General features: G+C 42.2%; 1 protein-coding gene across 1 annotated transcript; it reads right to left on the reverse strand.

Annotated features, from left to right (window-relative positions):
• Positions 1 to 271: 271 nt before the first annotated feature.
• On the reverse strand, positions 272 to 17,069 carry ndufb6 (NADH:ubiquinone oxidoreductase subunit B). The gene is made up of 4 exons (XM_072258147.1): positions 16,798 to 17,069; positions 7,812 to 7,904; positions 2,584 to 2,628; positions 272 to 471 (listed from the first exon to the last, which is right to left on the reverse strand). The coding sequence occupies exons 1-4, from the start codon at positions 16,975 to 16,977 to the stop codon at positions 400 to 402; spliced, it is 390 nt and encodes a 129-aa protein (XP_072114248.1). The 5' UTR covers positions 16,978 to 17,069; the 3' UTR covers positions 272 to 399.
• Between the last annotated feature and the right edge of the window lie 2,384 nt (positions 17,070 to 19,453).

Genomic DNA, 19,453 nt, shown 5'->3' on the forward strand with positions numbered 1-19,453 from the left:
TATATACATTGCAATTTTTTACTTACTAAATAAAGTTAAATTAAAAATAGTTTTGATATCTGTTAACCAAGTCTCAAGTTTTTTTTTTCCTTTACACACTAGATCCCCTGCCACAGTAAATTGCTTCACTGCATTTAACCAATTTTATTCTAGATATTTTTCTAGATCTTGGGTTTAAGTTGAAGGTACGTTTGCCTGTAATGCAGCAGTTTAAAGTCAAGTATGCAGATGACAGCAGTAAGCTCACAGGGTGAAGTTAAGAAACAAGTGATTGTGTTCCGAATACTGGTAAATCAGTATTTTAATGATAAATAAGTCATTCAAAAAGGAACAGCTGCATTTGTGTCTTTCATTTGAAGTTAATCATATACCATTTACATCAGATGCCAACATGAGCCTTTAATGGTGCTTCGGATGCTCATCTTTGACGAGTGGTGGAATCACTTCCCCAGTTTCCAAAACTGTGTCACCCTGAAGGAACAAACCAATTGATTTAACCTCAGTGAAGAAATGATTCATTGTCAGTCACTAACGCTACACAGGCTTTATAGCAGAGGTTGCATGTCACCCTTATTGAAATTCAGCATCACTGAATTAAACATTTCATAGTGCAATGTTCATCCAATCTACATATTGCTTCTGTAAAGTTAACATAAAGCACGGATCTTTCAATGCAGCTGTAATATTTAGCTCATCTAATTCCCACTGAGTTTGAAAGTGCAGTGCATGTTATTCTTAATAGAAATATACCCAGTTGTTGAACATTTTCAACCTTTGGTTTCTGATCTAACATTTCTGTTACTGTGTAATCACAGCTCAAAAGCTTTTACCCTTAGTTTGATTTTCACTTATTTTCATTGCACCAAAATATATAATTTACATGGTTAACATAACAGCAAAGTGCATTATTTGACATTGTTTCTCATCCACACTACAGTATACTTACAGTAAATTTTTATCAATTCACCACTTGATCTAGGGAATATAATCTTGGTCCTTGCCACTTCTCTTTATAATTTAATTAAATTTTTCGAATCCAGGTTTCATTCTGTTAGATCTACACTGCATACTCCAAGATATATGTATCTTTCCAAAGAGTGTGCTCAGAATATAATGGCCTACTTAGAACACAAGTGTTAGGCGTCTGATTTCTAATCAAGAGAATAGGAGCAAGACTACATCACCAGGCCAATCAAACTTGTCTCGCCATTCATGGTAGTGTAGTGGTAAGGCACAATGCTTTACAGTACAAGGAAGCCGGTTCAGTTCCTGCGGTTGTCTGTAAGGAGTTTGTATGTTCTCCCTGTGACCACGTGAGTTTCCTTCCACAGTCCAAAGACATACCGGTTGGTAGGTTAATTGGTTATTGTAAATTGTCATGTGGTTAGGAGAGGACTAAATCGGTGATTGCTGGGTGGCATGGCTCAAAGGGCCGGAAGAGCCTATTCCATGCTGTATCTACCTATAAATCTGAATTGAAGAAATGAGGGTTATGGGAAAATGGCACACCATAGATGAGCCCTGATCTTGTCTGTCTGCATGTGTCTTTCTCTCTCTAGAGAGAGTGGGGGTGGGGTGGGGGAAGAGAGACAGATACCAGGGCTCACCTCAAGTCCTGATCTTGTCTGTCTCTCGATAGAGATACAGAGATCAGGGCTGTTAACCCTCAATTCTTTGATTCACCTTTAATATTTTTAATAATCTGTTCCCCACCACCCTTTGGAACAGATAAGTTAAAGATTCACAGCCCTCAGAAAAGGAACTTTATATGACCAGTCCTAGTTAGAGGTCTAAACTGTCTAGCCTTTCCAGGTAGCACAACCTAGTTTTCTCGATGTAATAAGTATTCTATGAACTTGATTTTTTTGTATGTACTTCTGATTCCCTTCCACTTACACTTTTTTTTTTGGCACACTTGTTCAACTTCTCTAATGAAGGCACCCCAAGTAAAATTCTATTCACAAAAATGTATCTTACCTTGTAGAAATGAGGTAATACGTCCACAGAATGTTTGGCACATGTAAATAGCATAATTATTCTTATCAATTACTTCATCAGACACCTTCACATCCAGAGGCCCCATGACTCGCACAACCCGCTCCAAAATGAGAGCAATTTCATTGTGTGGGAAGAATCTTGCAAATAAGCAAGAATGAATCAGACACGTCTCCATTTGCAAATATCTGATAGGACATTCCTTGGAGAACTGCTGTTTTTTTTCTAATCATTCCAGTTCTTGAAATGTGATCTGCACATAAGGTGGCATTCAGCTTCACCAAGTGGCTCAGGCCTTGCTTGCCTTATGTAACAAGCTCAGGCTGTGAAAAGATGTACTCCTTAGCCATTGATATGCTATGACTAGAAAATAATTTCTTTTCTGGTACTTCATTTCTCATTATCTCTGCATTTTTTCATCTGTGGGGATTTCAAAGATTCCATTTTGGATTTCCACTGCCTGACTTTTCTGCTCCCCCAACTCTCCTTTGCATCAAGTTACCATTTCTCAGCTGAAGTTTAATTTGTGTGATTTCAGAGAAGACGCACAATTGAATTTGTTAACTCAATCCACTCAAGGTAACTTACTGGAAAAATCCTGGGCTTCACATTTACAATACCATATGGTTTAGCCTGTGAAATAAAAACACAGATTTAAGAAAGATAATATTTTGGCTCTGAGAAATCAAACTAAATGCAAACATTAAAAAGGCAGGCAACAAGTATAACTCAACAATTCAAATGTTTGAAGATAATTCAGTAATGAACATCAAGGTCCCGCAAGGGGATATTAGGAGAGTGACTTAAAGCACAGCCAAAGAAGTAGGGTTTAAAGGATCCTCCTAAAAATGAAACAGGCACAAGGTTAAGAGATGCTAGGGTCTTGGCAGCAAAAACCCCAGTCACTTTTTTTTGGTTGTTGAGGGAAGTTTCTTTAATAGGGAGAATATAAAATTCGTTGAAAATAATTTTCTTGTGCATTCCTTTCTCTTACTGGTTCTTTTATATTTCTTTTACATTTTTGTCTTTCTCACAAGAAATTAATGAGTAAATGGAAAATGGGAAAGAGAGGCTGTATTATTATGGATGTTTGACTATGATGTTGTGGGGCGTACTTGATGACCAGCTGGCCTTTTCATACCCAACACTTTTATATGTCCTGATTTGTCTTTCCTGTGAGACTAGATGAAGAGTACAAGGACCACTTGCAATTCTTTATCAATAGTAATTCCTAACTTCACAGTTCACATGGTTAAGATCCCCAGTACATCAGAAGTTAATATAGGCTGATATGGATTCAGATGTTAATATTCAGTAGTCTATGCCAGGAGAAAGTTTGACGTCCTTTGTTTGTATGTGAAGGGAATAAAATCCATTTTAGCGACTAGAATGGGTAGGACCTCAATGCAGACTGCAGCAACACACTGCCATAACAATAGGAACACAGCACCTAATCCTTCAACATAAATATCAGATTGAAAGTTAAGAGTTGGCCTTTATAACTGTTTTTATCCAGTGAGTTCTGAACTACCAGCCCACATGTGTATGAGTTTTCTAACTTTACTCCATTTGGACCTTAGAACAGTTGAGGAGAAATCCCTACTATTTTGTGTCATTAGCTACACCACAAACAACAATTAAATAAATAACAACTTTATTTTCAAGTTACATTAACTTTTGATATTACTTTATTTGTGAGATCTTGCTGTGCATAAATTGGCTGCTGCATTTCCAACATTACAACTGTTTAACAAGAACTTCATTTGGTATAAAGCATTTTGGAAGGACAAACACAGTAAATTGTAGGGCACTGAGGAATGCGGAGGAACAAAGAGATCTGGGAGTTCAGATACATAATTCCCTGAAAGTGGTGTCACAGGTAGACAGGGTTGTAAAGAAGGCTTTTGGCATCCTGGCATTCATAAATCAAAGTATTGAGTATAGGAGCTGGGATGTTATGGGGAGGTTGTATAAGACATTAGTGCAGCCAAATTTGGAAAATTGTGTACAGTTCTGGTCACTTAACTATAGGAAGGATATCAGTAAGATTGAAAGAGTGCAGAGAAGATTTACTAGGATGTTGCCGGGTCTTCAGGAGTTGAGTTACAGGGAAAGATTGAACAGGTTAGAACTTTATTCTTGGAGCGTAGAAGAATGAGGGGAGATTTGATAGAGGTTTACAAAATTATGAGGGGTTTTGACAGAGTAAATGTGAATAGGCTTTTCCACTTAGATTAGGAGAGATAAATACGAGAGAACATGGCTTTAGGGTGAAAGGGGAAAGGTTTAGGGGGAACATCAGGGGGAACTTCTTCACTTAGAGAGGGGTGGGAGTGTGGAACGAGCTGACGTGGTAAATGCGGGCTCACTCTTAAGTTTTAAGAATAAATTGCATAGGTACATGGATGGGAGAGGTCTGGAGGATTATGGACTGGATGTAGGTCAATGGGAGTAGCGGAATAATGTTTTGGCACAGACTAGAAGGGCCGAATGGCCTGTTTTCTCTGCTACAGTGTTCTATGGTTCTAGATAAGTGGTTCTCAAAGTGGGTAATATCACCGCTCTGGGGGCATTCAGTAGCAAGGAGAGCAGCTGAGGGAATACAGGTTTGATTTAACAAATGAATTATTTGTTATAAGCACTTGATTCTCAGTGCCTCATAATTAATTACAATGATCACATCTCTTGCTAACTCCACCACTCTCTTAGACTTTGCTCGAAGTTGTTGAAAAGCAGTGTAACACTTCTGTATTTGGTGTATCATGGATTGAAGAAATTGTGTTATTTCCAGGCCCTGACCACACATTACTGCCATTCACTTCTATAGTACAGAGTTAGGTAGTATGATTCTCATACTCTAATCACACAGTGATACAATTCCTGTGAATTAGGATATGGCATTCAATGAGATAAAGTTCAGAATCTGCCATTTCAAATGGTCTTGACCGCATTTCTCTAGCCCACAACCCAACCGAGATATTACTGCCCCACTTTATGTGCCTTCAGGCAGTCAGTCTGGTTTTCCCTGAGTTATGATGACATCATAACTTTCTCCTGTATTAATCACAGCGCTTGAGGTTGGACTTAAAACAATAAGTGAATGACTGCGGTCATTTACCCATAACGAAAATAGCAGAGCAAGATCAAACAAATAAAGTGCAGACAGTATAGTGTGAAATATCTGAAATATGGATTTATACCAGCATCAAGCAACCAACAGCAGCCAATGTGTGTTGCGTGAAAAAGTTTTCCCCCCCCAAATGAGGCAATGAAACCATCCAGGCTCCTTGAACATTTGAGGAGAATACACTCCAATAAGGCAAACCAGAACTCAGCTTATTTTCAGTCACTTTGTGAAAACTTTCAGAAACATAAAACTTTTCAAAGCATGATGGTTTGTGTGCTTCATACATTTCATTGGTCATTGCTAAATGGTTCAAGAGTTGTTAATTGCAAGGGGACTAGAAATAGATATGAAAGGGGAGTCAATATTTCATATCATTGAACAGGTTTTCAAAGAGAAGGGCACTCTGCTCACCAACATTCTTAGTTCTGCAACAGATGGGGCAACATCAATGACAGGATACCACTGTGTGGATTATTAGTTTTTTTTGGAAAAAGCTGTACCCAACATGTTTACCATTCACTGTGTAAGTGACAGACAACATCTTGTTGTAAAAAACCTAAGCAGTCGGATGACAAATCATTAAATACCATAATCACAGCAGTGAATAAAATCAAGTCCCATGTTCTCAATTCTTAATTATTTTGAGAGCTTTGTACTGAGGGTGCTGAACAGTTTGAACACTTGCTCTTGCACAAAGAAGCCAGCTGGCTCTTAAAAGGAAACTGCCCAAGACACTTTTGTATGCCTTTTGAAATTGTGGTAAGTCTTTGAAGACTTGAATGCTTCATTCAGTAATCAACTCAAAAATATTTGGCATGATATTACTTATTTGTCAGAATTATTCACAAAGTCTAATGAAATAACCTTCAATTGCAAGGAAGTGACGTGAATCTTATCAAAGTCAAATCAGCCGTCTTTACATGCAAGTTAATCCTGTTTCAGTGCGACACTGACTGTTGCAACCTTTTCCAATGTTTGAGCCTCTCTGAGTTGTAAGAGAAAGAAAGAATACCAGATGAGGATATTCAAGTATACTGTGCTCACCTGGGTGAGCTGCAGAAAGACATGACAAAGAGATTTCCGGATCTTCTGTCAATCCAAATTCCATATTGGGTAATAAATCCATTCCTGAACACTTGTAATGAGGAATTAACAGGAAGGATGGAGGAAGAATTGATCTCAATGCAAAATGACTAAAGCAGAGGTTCAAAAAAATCATATCAAGACTTTTGGTTGCAGAAAGAAATCTCTGAACATTTTCTTGCACTGTGGAAAAAGGTCAAGATGTTCTTTATTGCCTTTTCAACATATTTAACGGAACAGAAGTTGTCCAACTTCTTTCAAAGGAACAAAATAGAGTGAAAATTACTAAATGTGGGGATGTGAGACTCCTTCTGAGTGACATTCAGCCTGATATCACTGCGCAGAGCCCTACCATTTCACTGAAAAGTGAAAAAGCAATGAAGTACTGAATAGTTGGACCACTAGTACACTCTAAAACTGTTGATGAAAATTCCTTTTACTGTAATTAAATAATTTTATTAGTAGCTTTAAATAGACTTGAATGAATTTTGCAATTTATTTCCACTGCTTTGAATTTGTAACTCTTCTCTTCTTTCACTGTGCATTGTAAATTAGAATTCTTTATAGTTTTTATGTAATGGCTGGAAAGGGTTGGTGGGGGAAGAGACACTAGGGATGTTGTCTGGGAGCCAAGGGGGTGGTAATCCAAAAAAAAATTTGGTAACTACTGCACTGTAGAATTGCAAGTATTTTAATGTTTATCCATACTCTGGTTTAATTTGGCACTAGCGAAGATGTTTGAAACTTACTGGTAGTTCGGTAGGCAAGAGGTTCAACTAAAAACATTACCTATAACACCCTTTATGAAGCAAATTGTGGTGAAGTATCACCGCAGGCAGCGAGGAGGCAGGTGGAGATGAGGCTGGTTCGGTGGATCAGCAGTGCCGGGGCATTGTGAGGCGCAACGTGTTCGAGCCGGGGTAACAGACCGAGTTGGTATTGCTGCCGGAGATGGAGTGAGCGATTTGGAGAGGAGCCAATGCGGAAGTTTCGATGACCGTCCACCTAACCTGGGTGCAAGATTGCTCCAAGCTCCGAGCCAATTAGGTGAAATCGAGATGGCTTCACAAGCGTACCATGGTGCCAGGGTCTGGGTCCTAGAGTGAGGCACTACCCGGAGCTTGGACAATTTAAACGACAGCACAGATAGACTGGAAGCCCAAGTGTCGGGAACGGAGGTGAGGGTCGAGCTGATTTCGCTTGCTCTCCCGCAAACGTTCATTCTTTTTCAATGGCACCGAGACCGTGAACTGATCTGGCTGCTGTTCGTTTTTGCCCCACTGGTGCGATGAACTGGGACCAAGGCTTGTGCCTACTCCCAGCTGCTCCAGGAGCAGGTCTGAGGTTCAGTTTGGTTCGGAATGCTGTTGACTCGCTTCTATTGTTTACGTGATTCGTGTCCCCCCTCCCCCCCCCACCTTTCTCTGCGCAGTGTATTTTTGGTCTTTTTAAAAAAATTGAGTTATTTGAGATTCTTGCTTTGCGGCTGCCTAAAAGCCAGCAAATCTCAAGGTGTATAATTTATACATTATTTGATAATAAATGTGTTTTGAAATTTGCCAATAATTAAGAAGTCTGCATAGTAACCCTTTATATTGGTACTTACATCGACATGGTACTTTATGTAATAATGAACAACCCAAGCAGGAATCAGTAATCGACTCAGAGTCCACCAACCTGCATTACATGCCTTGTAAGTCTGAAACACAGAAAAATAATATGTGAACATACACAAAGATGAGGGGTAGAAGAATTCAGAAAGATTTCATTCAAAACCACCATTGAAAGATGCCATTTCCAGAACCTGACTAGACCCTACACAGTACATTTAGATTAGATTAGATTATGAGAACACTCTGTCCTTGTTTATTGTCATTTAGAAATGCATATATGTTCCTCCAGAGTGATATCACAGAAAAACAGGACAAACCAAAGACTAACACTGACAGAACAACATAATTATAACATATAGTTACAGCAGTGCAAAGCAATACCATAATGTGATAAGGAACAGACCATGGGCATGGTAAAAAAAAAAGTCTCAAGTCCCGATCGACTCCCGAGTCCCTGATAGCAGGCGGCAAAAGGGAGAAACTCCCTACCATAAACTTTCAGGCACCGACAACTGCCGATGCACTGGACGCACCCGACAACAGCCGACACTGACTCTGTCCATCCGAAAACTTTGAGCCTCCGACCAGCCTCTCTGATACAGCCTCCCGAGCGCCATCCTCTGCCGAGTGCCTTCGACCTCGCCCCGGCCGCCGAAACAAGCAAAGCCGAGGATTCGGGGCCTTCTGCTCCGGAGATTCCAGTTACCACACAGTAGCAGCGGCAGCGAAGCGGGCATTTCAGAAGTTTCTCCAGATGTTCCTCTGTACTCTCATGTCTGTCTCCATCAAATCAGAATTGTGCACGGTCCCCTACTTGACAGATTACAGATATCATTCACCAGAGAGGCCGCGTGCTGCTAAATTGCTGAAACATTATGTCCAATCAAATCCATCCATGAGACACAGTGCATTCTCTCGGTTTAAGCCTCACTTTCACATTCACAGGTGAATGATGTAGATAAAAAAGGGAATTTTTTCCAGTATGATATTGATCTGAAAATTTTAGAATTTCTCAGCAGATCAGTCTTTCTGTTTTCTGGTGCCTTTCACACTGAAACTGATTTACAGCTTTAGTGTATTTCTTGCTGTAATACAGAAAATGTGAAACCAAGGTGGTTGAAGGTTAAATTAGCCCCAAACAATGGGAAGAATACTCTTTAATCATTCTGTGTACTGCTTCACAGAATATCCTGGCCGCCACTTGCTAACATATTTGGCCCCTGGGTTTACCAAGTAACCCACTGAGTCAACAGACCAAATATACTTCATAACTGGCCCCTCAATTCTACAGCAGGTACAAGTAGCACATTTCATTCATTGCAATGAGGTCACCAACCTTGAGCTTAATTTTCTTTATTTTAATTTTCTGTTTAATTCTAAATGAGTCCTGGGCAGCTACACAACTGAGGGGCAAATGCAGCTCTGGGTCCAACTCCAGAGGCAGATGGAAAAGAGTACAATGCAGCCTATTATGTCTTACTCCTTGTGGCTGAGGGAACCAAGAGCAACTGCAGCTCACTACTCAAATTCTGGTCACCTACATCCAACGAATGTAAGCTTTTATTTACTATCTTAGCTGTGGACAGGTTGTAATCATAGGAGAGCAGAATTAAACTTGACACACAATGCCAACTGAAAAAAATTCAAGGGAGAACACTGATTGAGAACAGCACTGAATGTGAAGTTGTTACTGTCTGTTCTTTCTCACTGTTCAGTTAAATAAAACCATAAGCATCTGCTGGTCATGAACAATACTGTACCATGCTTCAGGGAAGAATATCCTCAGGAAGAGATTTCAGGAACGGAAGAAGTATCGATAACAATTGAAAGGTAATGAACAGATAAGAGCAACATCTGCCTACAATAGCCGGCAACCATTGTGAATCTGGAACATGAACCTATTTACAGGACTTACTGAAACATCCTTGCTGGCCACAAATACACATGGTCCTCATTCCAGAATGACTGCCTGTGACATCCAGTTATTATTTCAAAGGTGCCATCAAGAAGCCCTGGTGAAACTTAAGACAATGGGACTCACTCGAGTGAAACCAGTCTAGTGTTGGAATCATACCTTGATAATTGTAAAACGCAAACAAGAGGAATTCTGCAGATGCTGGAAATTCAAGCAACACACATCAAAGTTGCTGGTGAACGCAGCAGGCCAGGCAGCGTCTCTAGGAAGAGTCGACATTTCAGGCCGAGACCCTTCGTCAGGACTAACCAACTGAACTTGATGATTGTGGTTGTTGGAAACGATTAATTCCACCCCAGGACATCACTGCAGGATTTTCAGACTCTAATCAAGGTTTATAATGTGTTCTAGTTTCTAGTTCCTGCTCTGGTTGCTCCTTTCTTCTTACTACTTTTGGCCGATTTTTGAATCGGGGCAGCCTACAGATAATGAATACTGAGCTGAATGGAACTGAAATATGAACTAACTTTCGATTTTGTGTTTTATATTCTGTGATTTTGTTCTTTTTTGTTGCCATTTATGTGATTTTTTTGCGCATGGGGGCAGAAAGGAGTTTGATCCTTGATATTTTTCTCTGAATGGATTGGTTCTAATCGTTTTTCTTTGTTTTGTGACTGTCTGTGGCAAAGATGAATCTCAGGATTGTATACTCCATAATAAATAATAAATGTATTTTGAATCCTGAATTGTCTTCATTTGCTTCATCAATGACTTATCACTCATCAGTCAGAAGTAAGGATGCTTGCTGATGTTAAATTCTACTTGTAATACTTTGGCAAACAAAGCAGACCATACCTGCATGCAGCAAGACCTTAATAATATTCAGACATAGGCTGATAAATAGCAAGTGACACTGTTTTCACATTAGTGCCAGGTAATCACCTTGCCCAATATGACAGTATCCAACAAACCACCTTGACATTGGATGGCATCACCACTAGAGTTCTTCCACATCAACATATTGATCAGCAAGAAACTCAATTAGACCAGCCACATAAAAATTGTGACTACATGAGTTCAGATCCTATGATAAGTGAAACACCTCCTGTTACCCACAAAGCTCTTCTAGCACCTACAATTCAAAATCATGACAGAAATCTCCCTATTTGCCTGGTTGAATACAACTCTACAATACTCAAGAAACTCACATCATACAGGTCAAACAGGCTGCTTAATCGATACCACATCCACCACTAACACAATGTGCAATATCATCTCTAAAGAGGACAAGAGCACCTAGTGCAGTTGTCTATGACCCCATCCAAGCTGTACATTATCCTAACTTGTAAATACACATTGTCTTGAAAAAGTAGTCAGCCCCCACAACTATTTTCACATTTTACTGTCTCATTTCTAAGTTTTAAATATATTGAAGTAAGATTGTTTTGAGCTAATACACAAAACATCGTGCATCATGACAAATCAAAAGAAAATTTCCTAAACCTGTCAACAACTTACTAAAAATTAAAAACCAAAATTGCCAAGCTAAAAAAGTATCCATTTCTTCTGTAATTTCTGTGCTAACTTTCCTCAATACTGTACACTACGTTACCAACCTGTCCAACTTGACGTAGAAAATTAGAGTATCACCTGTTTTCAATAAATTCATAAGAATACATAACCCCTCTCTTTGTAAGGTCCAGTAGTATGGTAGATTTTCAACAGACCAAACCGAAGTGAAGACAAAAGAGCATTCAAGGCAAGACAGGGAAATGATAATAGAGAAGCACAAATCTGGGAAAGGGTACAAGACCATGTCAAAGTCACTGAACATATCTCAGAGTTCAGTGCAGTCCATCATGTAAACGTAGAAAAAATATGAAACCACAGGAATACTGAGTAGGTCAGACTGCCCCTCTAACCTTAGTCACCGGGGAAGAATAACACTTGTAAGAGAGGCTACTGTAATGCCAACAGTCACTCTGAGTGAGCTGCAGAAGTCAGTGGCTACAACTGGGGGTGAAGTTCATGGCTCCACAATCTAAGGCCTTGCACAAAAAAGGTATTTATGAAAGGGTGGCAAGGAAGAAGCCCTTGCTAAAAAAAAAAAAGCATTTCCTTGGCCATAATGACTTTGCAATGCATCACATAGAAGGTACTGTAAAGATGTGGAAGAAGGTCTTGTGGTCAGATGAGACTGAAGTGGAACTTTTCGGCTTCAACACTAAGCAGTACTTGTGTTATAAATCTAATACAGTGCATCAGCCTGGTAACACCATCACCCCCATAAAGTATGGTGGAGGTAGCATCATGCTCTAAGATGCTTTTCAGTGGCAGGGACTGGAAATCTGGTCAGGATTGATGTGAAGATGAATGCTGCTAAATACAGAGAGATCCTGGATAAAAACCTGCGAGGCTCTGCCAGATAGCCCAAACTAGGGAGGAAATTCATCTTTCAGCAGGACAACAACCAAAAGCACACTACCAGAGCAGCCATGGAGAGGCTTCAATGAAGAAAATTTATATCCTTGAGTGGCCCAGTCAAGAAGCTGACATTAACCCAATAGAACATCTCTGTCTATACCTCAAGACTGCTGTCCACTCTCACTCCCCATCCAACCTGGCACAGCTTGAGCAATTTTGCAAGGAGGAACAGGCAAATCTTGCTCCATGATGTTGTGCAAAGCTAACAGACATATCCAAAAAGACTATTGGTTGCAATAGCTGTGAGAGGTGGTTCAATTAAGTACTGAGCAAAGGGGGATGAATACCTTGAACTGCTGACATTCCAGTTTTTGAATGTTTAGTTTTTCAGGCTTTACAATTTTCCCTTTTTTTTTGGATTATACTGTGAAAAAGAAGCATGTGATTCAAAATAAAAATCCTCTGTTAAATTGATCAAACCTCTGGTTCTAATAGTCACTTATTTGAACAAAGGGTTGGGGGTTGAATACTTATACAAGGCACCATATCACCCTTCCTTCATTATCTCTGTGTCTGCAGCATGGAAGTTCCCATCCAAAAGTAGCATAGGAGTACCTTCACTCAAAGGACTCAAGTTCATGGAAGTGGCTCCCCACTGCCATGTCAAGTGTATTTAGTGACAGACTGAGACATAAAATACCCATACGCTGAGGTGTGTTAGAAAATTACAAGTTCAGCCTTTTACAGACACCAACAAATCTAAATTGCTTGGTCTCCCAGGCACAGTCATAGAACATTACAGCACAGAAACAGACCCACTGGCCTATCTAATCTGGGCCGAATTATTAGTGTGCCTAAACCCATCGACCTGCACCCAGACAATAACCCTCTATTAGATTATGAAGACACGTAGTCCTTTTTTATTGTCATTTAGTAATGCATGCATTAAGAAATGATACAATATTTCCTCCAGTGTGTTATCACAAAACACAGGACAAACCAAGACTGAAAAAACTAACAAAACCACATAATTATAACGTATAGTTACAACAGTGCAACAATACCATAACTTGACGAAGAAGTCCATGAGCACAGTAAAAAGTTCAAAGTCTCTCAAATGTCCCACATCTCACGCAGATGGGAGAAGGAAGAAAAACTCTCCCTGCCATGTCAACCACAATCCGACTCTGAGTCATCCGAAAACTTCGAGCTCTGATCAGCTCTCCAACACCGAGTACTGAGCGCCATCTTTGCCGAACGATTCGACCTCCTTCTCGGTTGCCAAAAGCAGGCAAGGCCAGGGATTTTGAGGCCTACCCTCCGAAAGATTCCCGACCACACAGTAACGACAGCAGCGGACGAGCATTTCAGAAATTTCTCCAGATGTTCCTCTGTGCTTTCACGTCTGTCTCTATCAAATCAGAATTGTCCACGGCCCCTATTTAACAGATACGATATCATTTTTCACCGGAGGGCTGCGCACACGCAGGCGCACCACCATCTTCTCCTCCTGCTTCCTATCCAAAATCTCTCTTAAATGTTGACATCAAACCTGCATCCACCACCTTCTGAGTGAAAAAGTTTCTCATTTTCCCCTTAAACATTTCACCTTTCACCCTTAACCACGCCCTTTGGTTCTAGTCTCACCCAACCTAGGCGGAAAAAGTCCATTCAGAAATCTGATGGCAGAGGGGAAGAAGCTGTTTTTGATATGTTGAGTGTGTGTCTTAAGGCTCTGGTACCTCCTCCATGATGGTAGCAATGAAAAGAGGACATGACCTGGGTGATGGGGGTCCTTAGTGATGGGTGCCACCTATTTGAGGCATCGCCTTTTGAAGGTGTCCTGGATCTTGGGAATGCCCATGAGTTGAGCTGTCTGTGTTTACAACTTTCCCCAACGCTGCACAGTGGCCCCTCCATACCAGACTGTGACGTAACCAGTCAGAATGCTCTCCACAGTACATCTGTAGAAACTTGCAAGTGTCTTTGGTGACATTCCAAGTCTTCTCAAACTCTAATGCAATGTAGCCACTGTCAAGTTTTCTTTGTAATTGCATTAATGTGTTGGGCCCAAGACAAATCTTCAGAGACATTGATATCCAGGAACTTGAAACTGCTCAGCCTTTCCGCTTGCTGACCCCTCGATGAGGACCGGTGTGCGTTCACTAGACTTCCCCTTCCTGAAGTCCTCGATCAATTCCTTGGTCTTAATGATGTTGAGTGTGAGGTTGTTGCTGTGACACCACTCAGCCAGCTGATCCATCTCGCTCCTGTACACCTCCTCATCACCGTCTGAAGCTCCGGTAAGAATAGCTGTGTTGTCGGCAAATTTATAGGTAGTGTTTGAGCTGTGCTGGCTCACAGTTGTGGGTGTACAGAGAGTACAGCAGGGTGTTAAGCACACATTCTTGAAATGTACCAGTGTTGGTTGTAGGCAAGGGGGAGATGTTATTTCCCATCCTCAAATACGGTGGTCTCGCGGTGAAGAATTCAAGGATCCAGTTGCAGAGGGAGGTACAGAAAACCAGGTTTTGGAGCTTGTTGATTAGAACTGAGCACATGATTGTGTTCAATGCTGAGCTGTACTCAATAAACAGCAGCCTGATGTAGGTACCACTGTTGTCCAAGTGATTCAACGTTGAGTGGAGAGCCAGTGTGATTGCATCCACTGTAGATCTGTTGTGGTGACAGGCAAATTGCAGTGGATTCAGGTCCTTGATTTGTCAGGAGTTGATTCTAGCCATGACCAATTTCTCAGAGCACTTCATCACAGGAGATGTGAGTGCCACTGGGTGACGGCTGTTGAGGCAGCTCACTCTGCTCTCCTTGGGCATTGGTGTGGTTGTCATCCTTTTACAGCAGTTGGGAACCTCTGACTGCAGCAGAGAGAGATTGAAAGTGTCTTTGGACACTCCTGCCAGTTGAATGGCATGGGCTTTCAGAGGCTACAAAGTACAGCATCAGGACCTGACGCCTTGCAATTGTTCACCGTCTTGAAAGATGTTCTGATGTCTGCCCCCGAGACAGAGATCACAGGGTCACCAGATGCTGCAGGGATTCCCACAAGTGGAGTTTTAATCTCCCTTTCAAAGCGTGAATAAAAGGCATTGAGCTCATGTGGGAGTGAAAAAGCATCACAGCCATTCACGATGTTACGTTTCGCTCTGTGGGAAGCAATGGCCTGCAAACCCTGCCAGAGCAGACGTACAACCAATTCTGTCTCCAGCCTCAATCAGAATTGTTTCTTCGCTCTTAAACTAGCTTCCATAGGTTGTACTTGGACTTCTTGTATAGCTCGGGATCACTGGTCTTGAATAACACAGATCTAGCCCTCAGCGGACTACGAATCTCCTGGTTCTTCCACGGATTTTGTTTCAGCATGTCCGGTATGTTCTCAAAGGCACACATTCATCCATCCATGCAGATCTTGATGAAGTCAGTGACAACTGTGGCACATTCATTCAATTTCTAAGATGAATCCCTGAACACTGTCCACTCCACCGACTGAAAGCAATACAGTAAACCTCTCCTGACCATACCTTCTTGGTCTTCATACTGGTGCTGTGATCTTTAGTCTCTGCCTGTACGCTGGGAGTACAAGTACAATCAGGTGATCGGACTCCCGAAAGTGCAGGCGTGGGATGGCTCGCTAAGTGTCCTTGATGGTGATAGTAACAGTGGTCAGGTGTGTTTGCTCTTCTGGTTCCACAGGTGATATGTTGGTGGAAGTTGTTCAGGTACTTCTTCAAGCTGGCTTGGTTGAAATCCCCCACACTGATAGGGAAGGCATCAGGATGCACTGTTTCACGATTGCTGACTACAGTGCACAGCTCCTCTGGAGCCTGTCTGAGATGGAATATCTCAGGATGATGGTGGAAAATTCCCTCAGCAGATAAAAGGATGATATTTGACTTCCAGCTGTTCCAGATTGGGTGAGCAGGACAGCCACACCCGTGCACCACAATGAGTTAATCATAAAGCATACTCCACCCCCTCTCCCTTTAAAAGACAGAACTGACCCTCTTTGCAGAGGATGGTGAAGCCACTGGGCTGTATCCAAAATGGTGGCAGTGAGCCACATTTCCAGATAGATTCTTGAGGTAAAGTGAAACAAGGGGGATGGAGACTGGACAGGAAAATGGAAGATCAGCAATGATCTTGATCAATGACTGAGTAGGTTCCAAGGTTCTATTCATGCTGCTGACTTATCTACTTATGAAGTAGTCGCCAGATCAAATGTGCAAAGAATTTAAGTTTTGACATTTGGTTAACTGAGCCGAATGTATTGCTAACACTCTTTGAACATTCATCCACCTGGGTCAGGAAGAGAATTAAAGGTACTTGAGCCTGGTCACCCTTGGGCCAGCTTTATACAAAAGACATAAACAGTTAGAAGTCGCAATGCAGACGCGGCGGTGTCGAGGTGCAATTCGGGGAGGGGGAGCAGTACAAGTTTGCATGTGGATGGGGGTGTCACAGTGCAATCCGAGAATAGATGGGGGGGAGAGGTCACAGTGCAATCCGAGAATAGATGGGGGGGGGGAGAGGTCGCGATTTACTGGATGCAAGTGGCTAGTTGTCTGTCAGTTCAGGGTGACGGGACCTGCTCTCCATTCACCCCGTTACCATCGGGCACTCACATAAATCCGCCAGAGACTGCGCGGCTGCAGGAAGCTCTCCCAGAACCTGGCCACAGGCCCTTTGCTGTCGGGAAGGACGGGTTCCCGGGGACTCAGCTCCTGATCCTTTAGCCATTGGCGCCGCAACTTCACCAGCTGCTCGAATCGCGCCTTCTCGTCCGGCGTGTAACCCAGCGGCATCTCCACCACCTCCCGAAGCCGCAGCAGCAGCAGCGAACAAACTGAGGTCACCGGGACAGCGCGACCACTCACCCGGGGCGCCCGTTGATGACGTCGCGGCGCCGCTCGGGCTCCCTGTTGCCCCCTGGCGACCAGGAGGAGAACAGAGCGCTGTCCACCTTCACGCGAAATGCTGCGGGAGCTGAGCAGGTCGGGCAGCATCCGTGAAATTGAATAAACTATCGGACCAGACCCTTCTTCAGGACTGAAGTGGAAAGGGGAAGATGTCAGAATGTCAAAGCTGGGGGAAGGGAAGGTGATAGGTGAAGCCGTGGGTAAGAAAGGTATCAGAATCGGGTTTATTATCACCGGCATGTGACGTGAAGTTTAACTTCGCAGCAGCAGCAGTTCAATGCAATACATAATCTAGCAGAGAAAAATAATAAATAAAATCAAATAATAATTAATAAACAAGTAAATCATTACCTATATTGAATAGATTTTTTAAAATGTGCAAAAACAGAAATGCCGTATATTAAAAAAAAAGTGAGGTAGTGTCCAAAGATTCAATGTCCGTTTAGGGATCGGATAGCAGAGGGGAAGAAGCTGTTCCTGAATCACTGAGTGTGTGCCTTCAGGCTTCTGTACCTCCGACCTGACGGTAACAGTGAGAAAAGGGCATGCCCTGGGTGCTGGAGGTCCTTAATAATGGACGCTGCTTTTCTGAGACACCACTCCCTGAAGATGTCCTGGGTACTTTGTAGGCTAGTACCTGAGATGGAGCTGACTAAATTTACAACCTTCTGCAGCTTCTTTCGGTCCTGCGCAGTAGACCCCTATACCAGACAATAATGCAGCCTGTCAGAATGCTCTCCATGGTACAACTATAGAAGTTTTTGAGTGTATTTGTTGACATGCCAAATCTCTTCAAACTCCTAAAAAAGTATAGCCGCTGTCTTGCCTTCTTTATAACTACATCGCTATGTTAGGACCAGGTTAGATCCTCAGAGATCTAGACACTCAGGAACTTGAAACTGCTCACTCTCTCCACTTCTGATCCCTCTATGAGGATTGGTGTGTGTTCCTCTGTCTTACCCTTCCTGAAGTCCACAATCAGCTCTTTCGTCTTACTGACGTTGAGTGCCAGGTTGTTGCTGCGACACCACTCCACTAGTTGGCATATCTCACTCCTGTATGCCCTCTTGTCATCCCCTGAGATTCTACCAACAATGGTTGTACCATCAGCAAATTTGTAGATAGTATTTGAGCTATGCCTAGCCACACAGTCATGTGTATATAGAGAGTAGAGCAGTGGGCTAAGCACACCCCCTGCGGTGCACCAGCGTGATTGTCAGTGAGGAGGACATGTATCACCAATCCACACAGATTGTGGTCTTCCGGTTAGAGCTGCAGAGGAAGGAATCTAATAGGACAGGAGAGTGGACAAACCACTTGTTGGGTCCTTTTGTCAAAGAATGAGACAGTTTGTGTTTCCTCACACTCACAGATAGAAAACCTGGGATATATTGGTCTTTGTAGTTGTATATTTGGTAATGAGGAACTACTGAAACAAAATCTAAGATGGAGCCAGATCTCAACAGTAATCCTACTAATATCCAAATTCAAGATTAAGTTTATTCTCATACAAGTAGACTCAGTGGCCACTTTATTAGGTACATCTGTATACCTGCTCATTAATGCAAACATCAAATCAGCAAATCATGTGGCAACTCAATGTATAAAAGCATGCAGGTGTGGTCAAGAGCTTCAGCAAGTCAGGCAGCATCTATGGAAATGAAAAAAACACGGCGTTTTATGCTGAGGCCCTTCATCAGGACTGGAAAGGAAGAGGGAAGATGCCAGACTAAGAAAGTGGGTGTGGGAAAGGAGTATAAGCTAGAAGGTGACAGGTGAAGCCAAGAGGGTGTGGGAGGGGAGATGAAGTGAAAAGCTGGAAGGTGATAGATGGAAAAGGTGAAGGATTGGAGAAGAAGGAATCTGATGGGAAAGGAGAGTGGATCAAGGGAGAAAGAGGAGGAGGGGCACCAGGGGGTGATGATAGGCAGGTGAGGAGAAGAGATAAGATGGGTTGAGGTGTTGTTCGTACCAAACACCAGAATGGGGACGAAATGTGATCTAAGTGGCTCTGACTGTGGAATGATTGCTTGTGCTAGATGGAGTGGTTTGAGTATCTTCAGAACTACTGATCTGGGATTTTCACACACAACAGTCTCTAGAGTTTAATGGTGCAAAAAACCAAAACATCCAGTGACTCACACAAGAAGTTCTGGTGAACGTCGCAGGCCAGGCAGCATCTATAGGAAGAGGCACAGTTGACGTTTCGGGCCGAGACCCTTTGCCAAAATGTCGACTGTACCTCTTCCCATAGATGCTGCCTGGCCTGCGGCGTTCACTAGAATTTTTTGTGTGTGTTGCTTGAATTTTCAGCATCTGCAGATTTCCTCATGTTTACATCCAATGACTGGCGGTTCTGTGG

The sequence above is a fragment of the Mobula birostris genome, chromosome 5 (assembly GCF_030028105.1).
Source record: "Mobula birostris isolate sMobBir1 chromosome 5, sMobBir1.hap1, whole genome shotgun sequence".
Classification (NCBI taxonomy): domain Eukaryota; kingdom Metazoa; phylum Chordata; class Chondrichthyes; order Myliobatiformes; family Myliobatidae; genus Mobula; species Mobula birostris.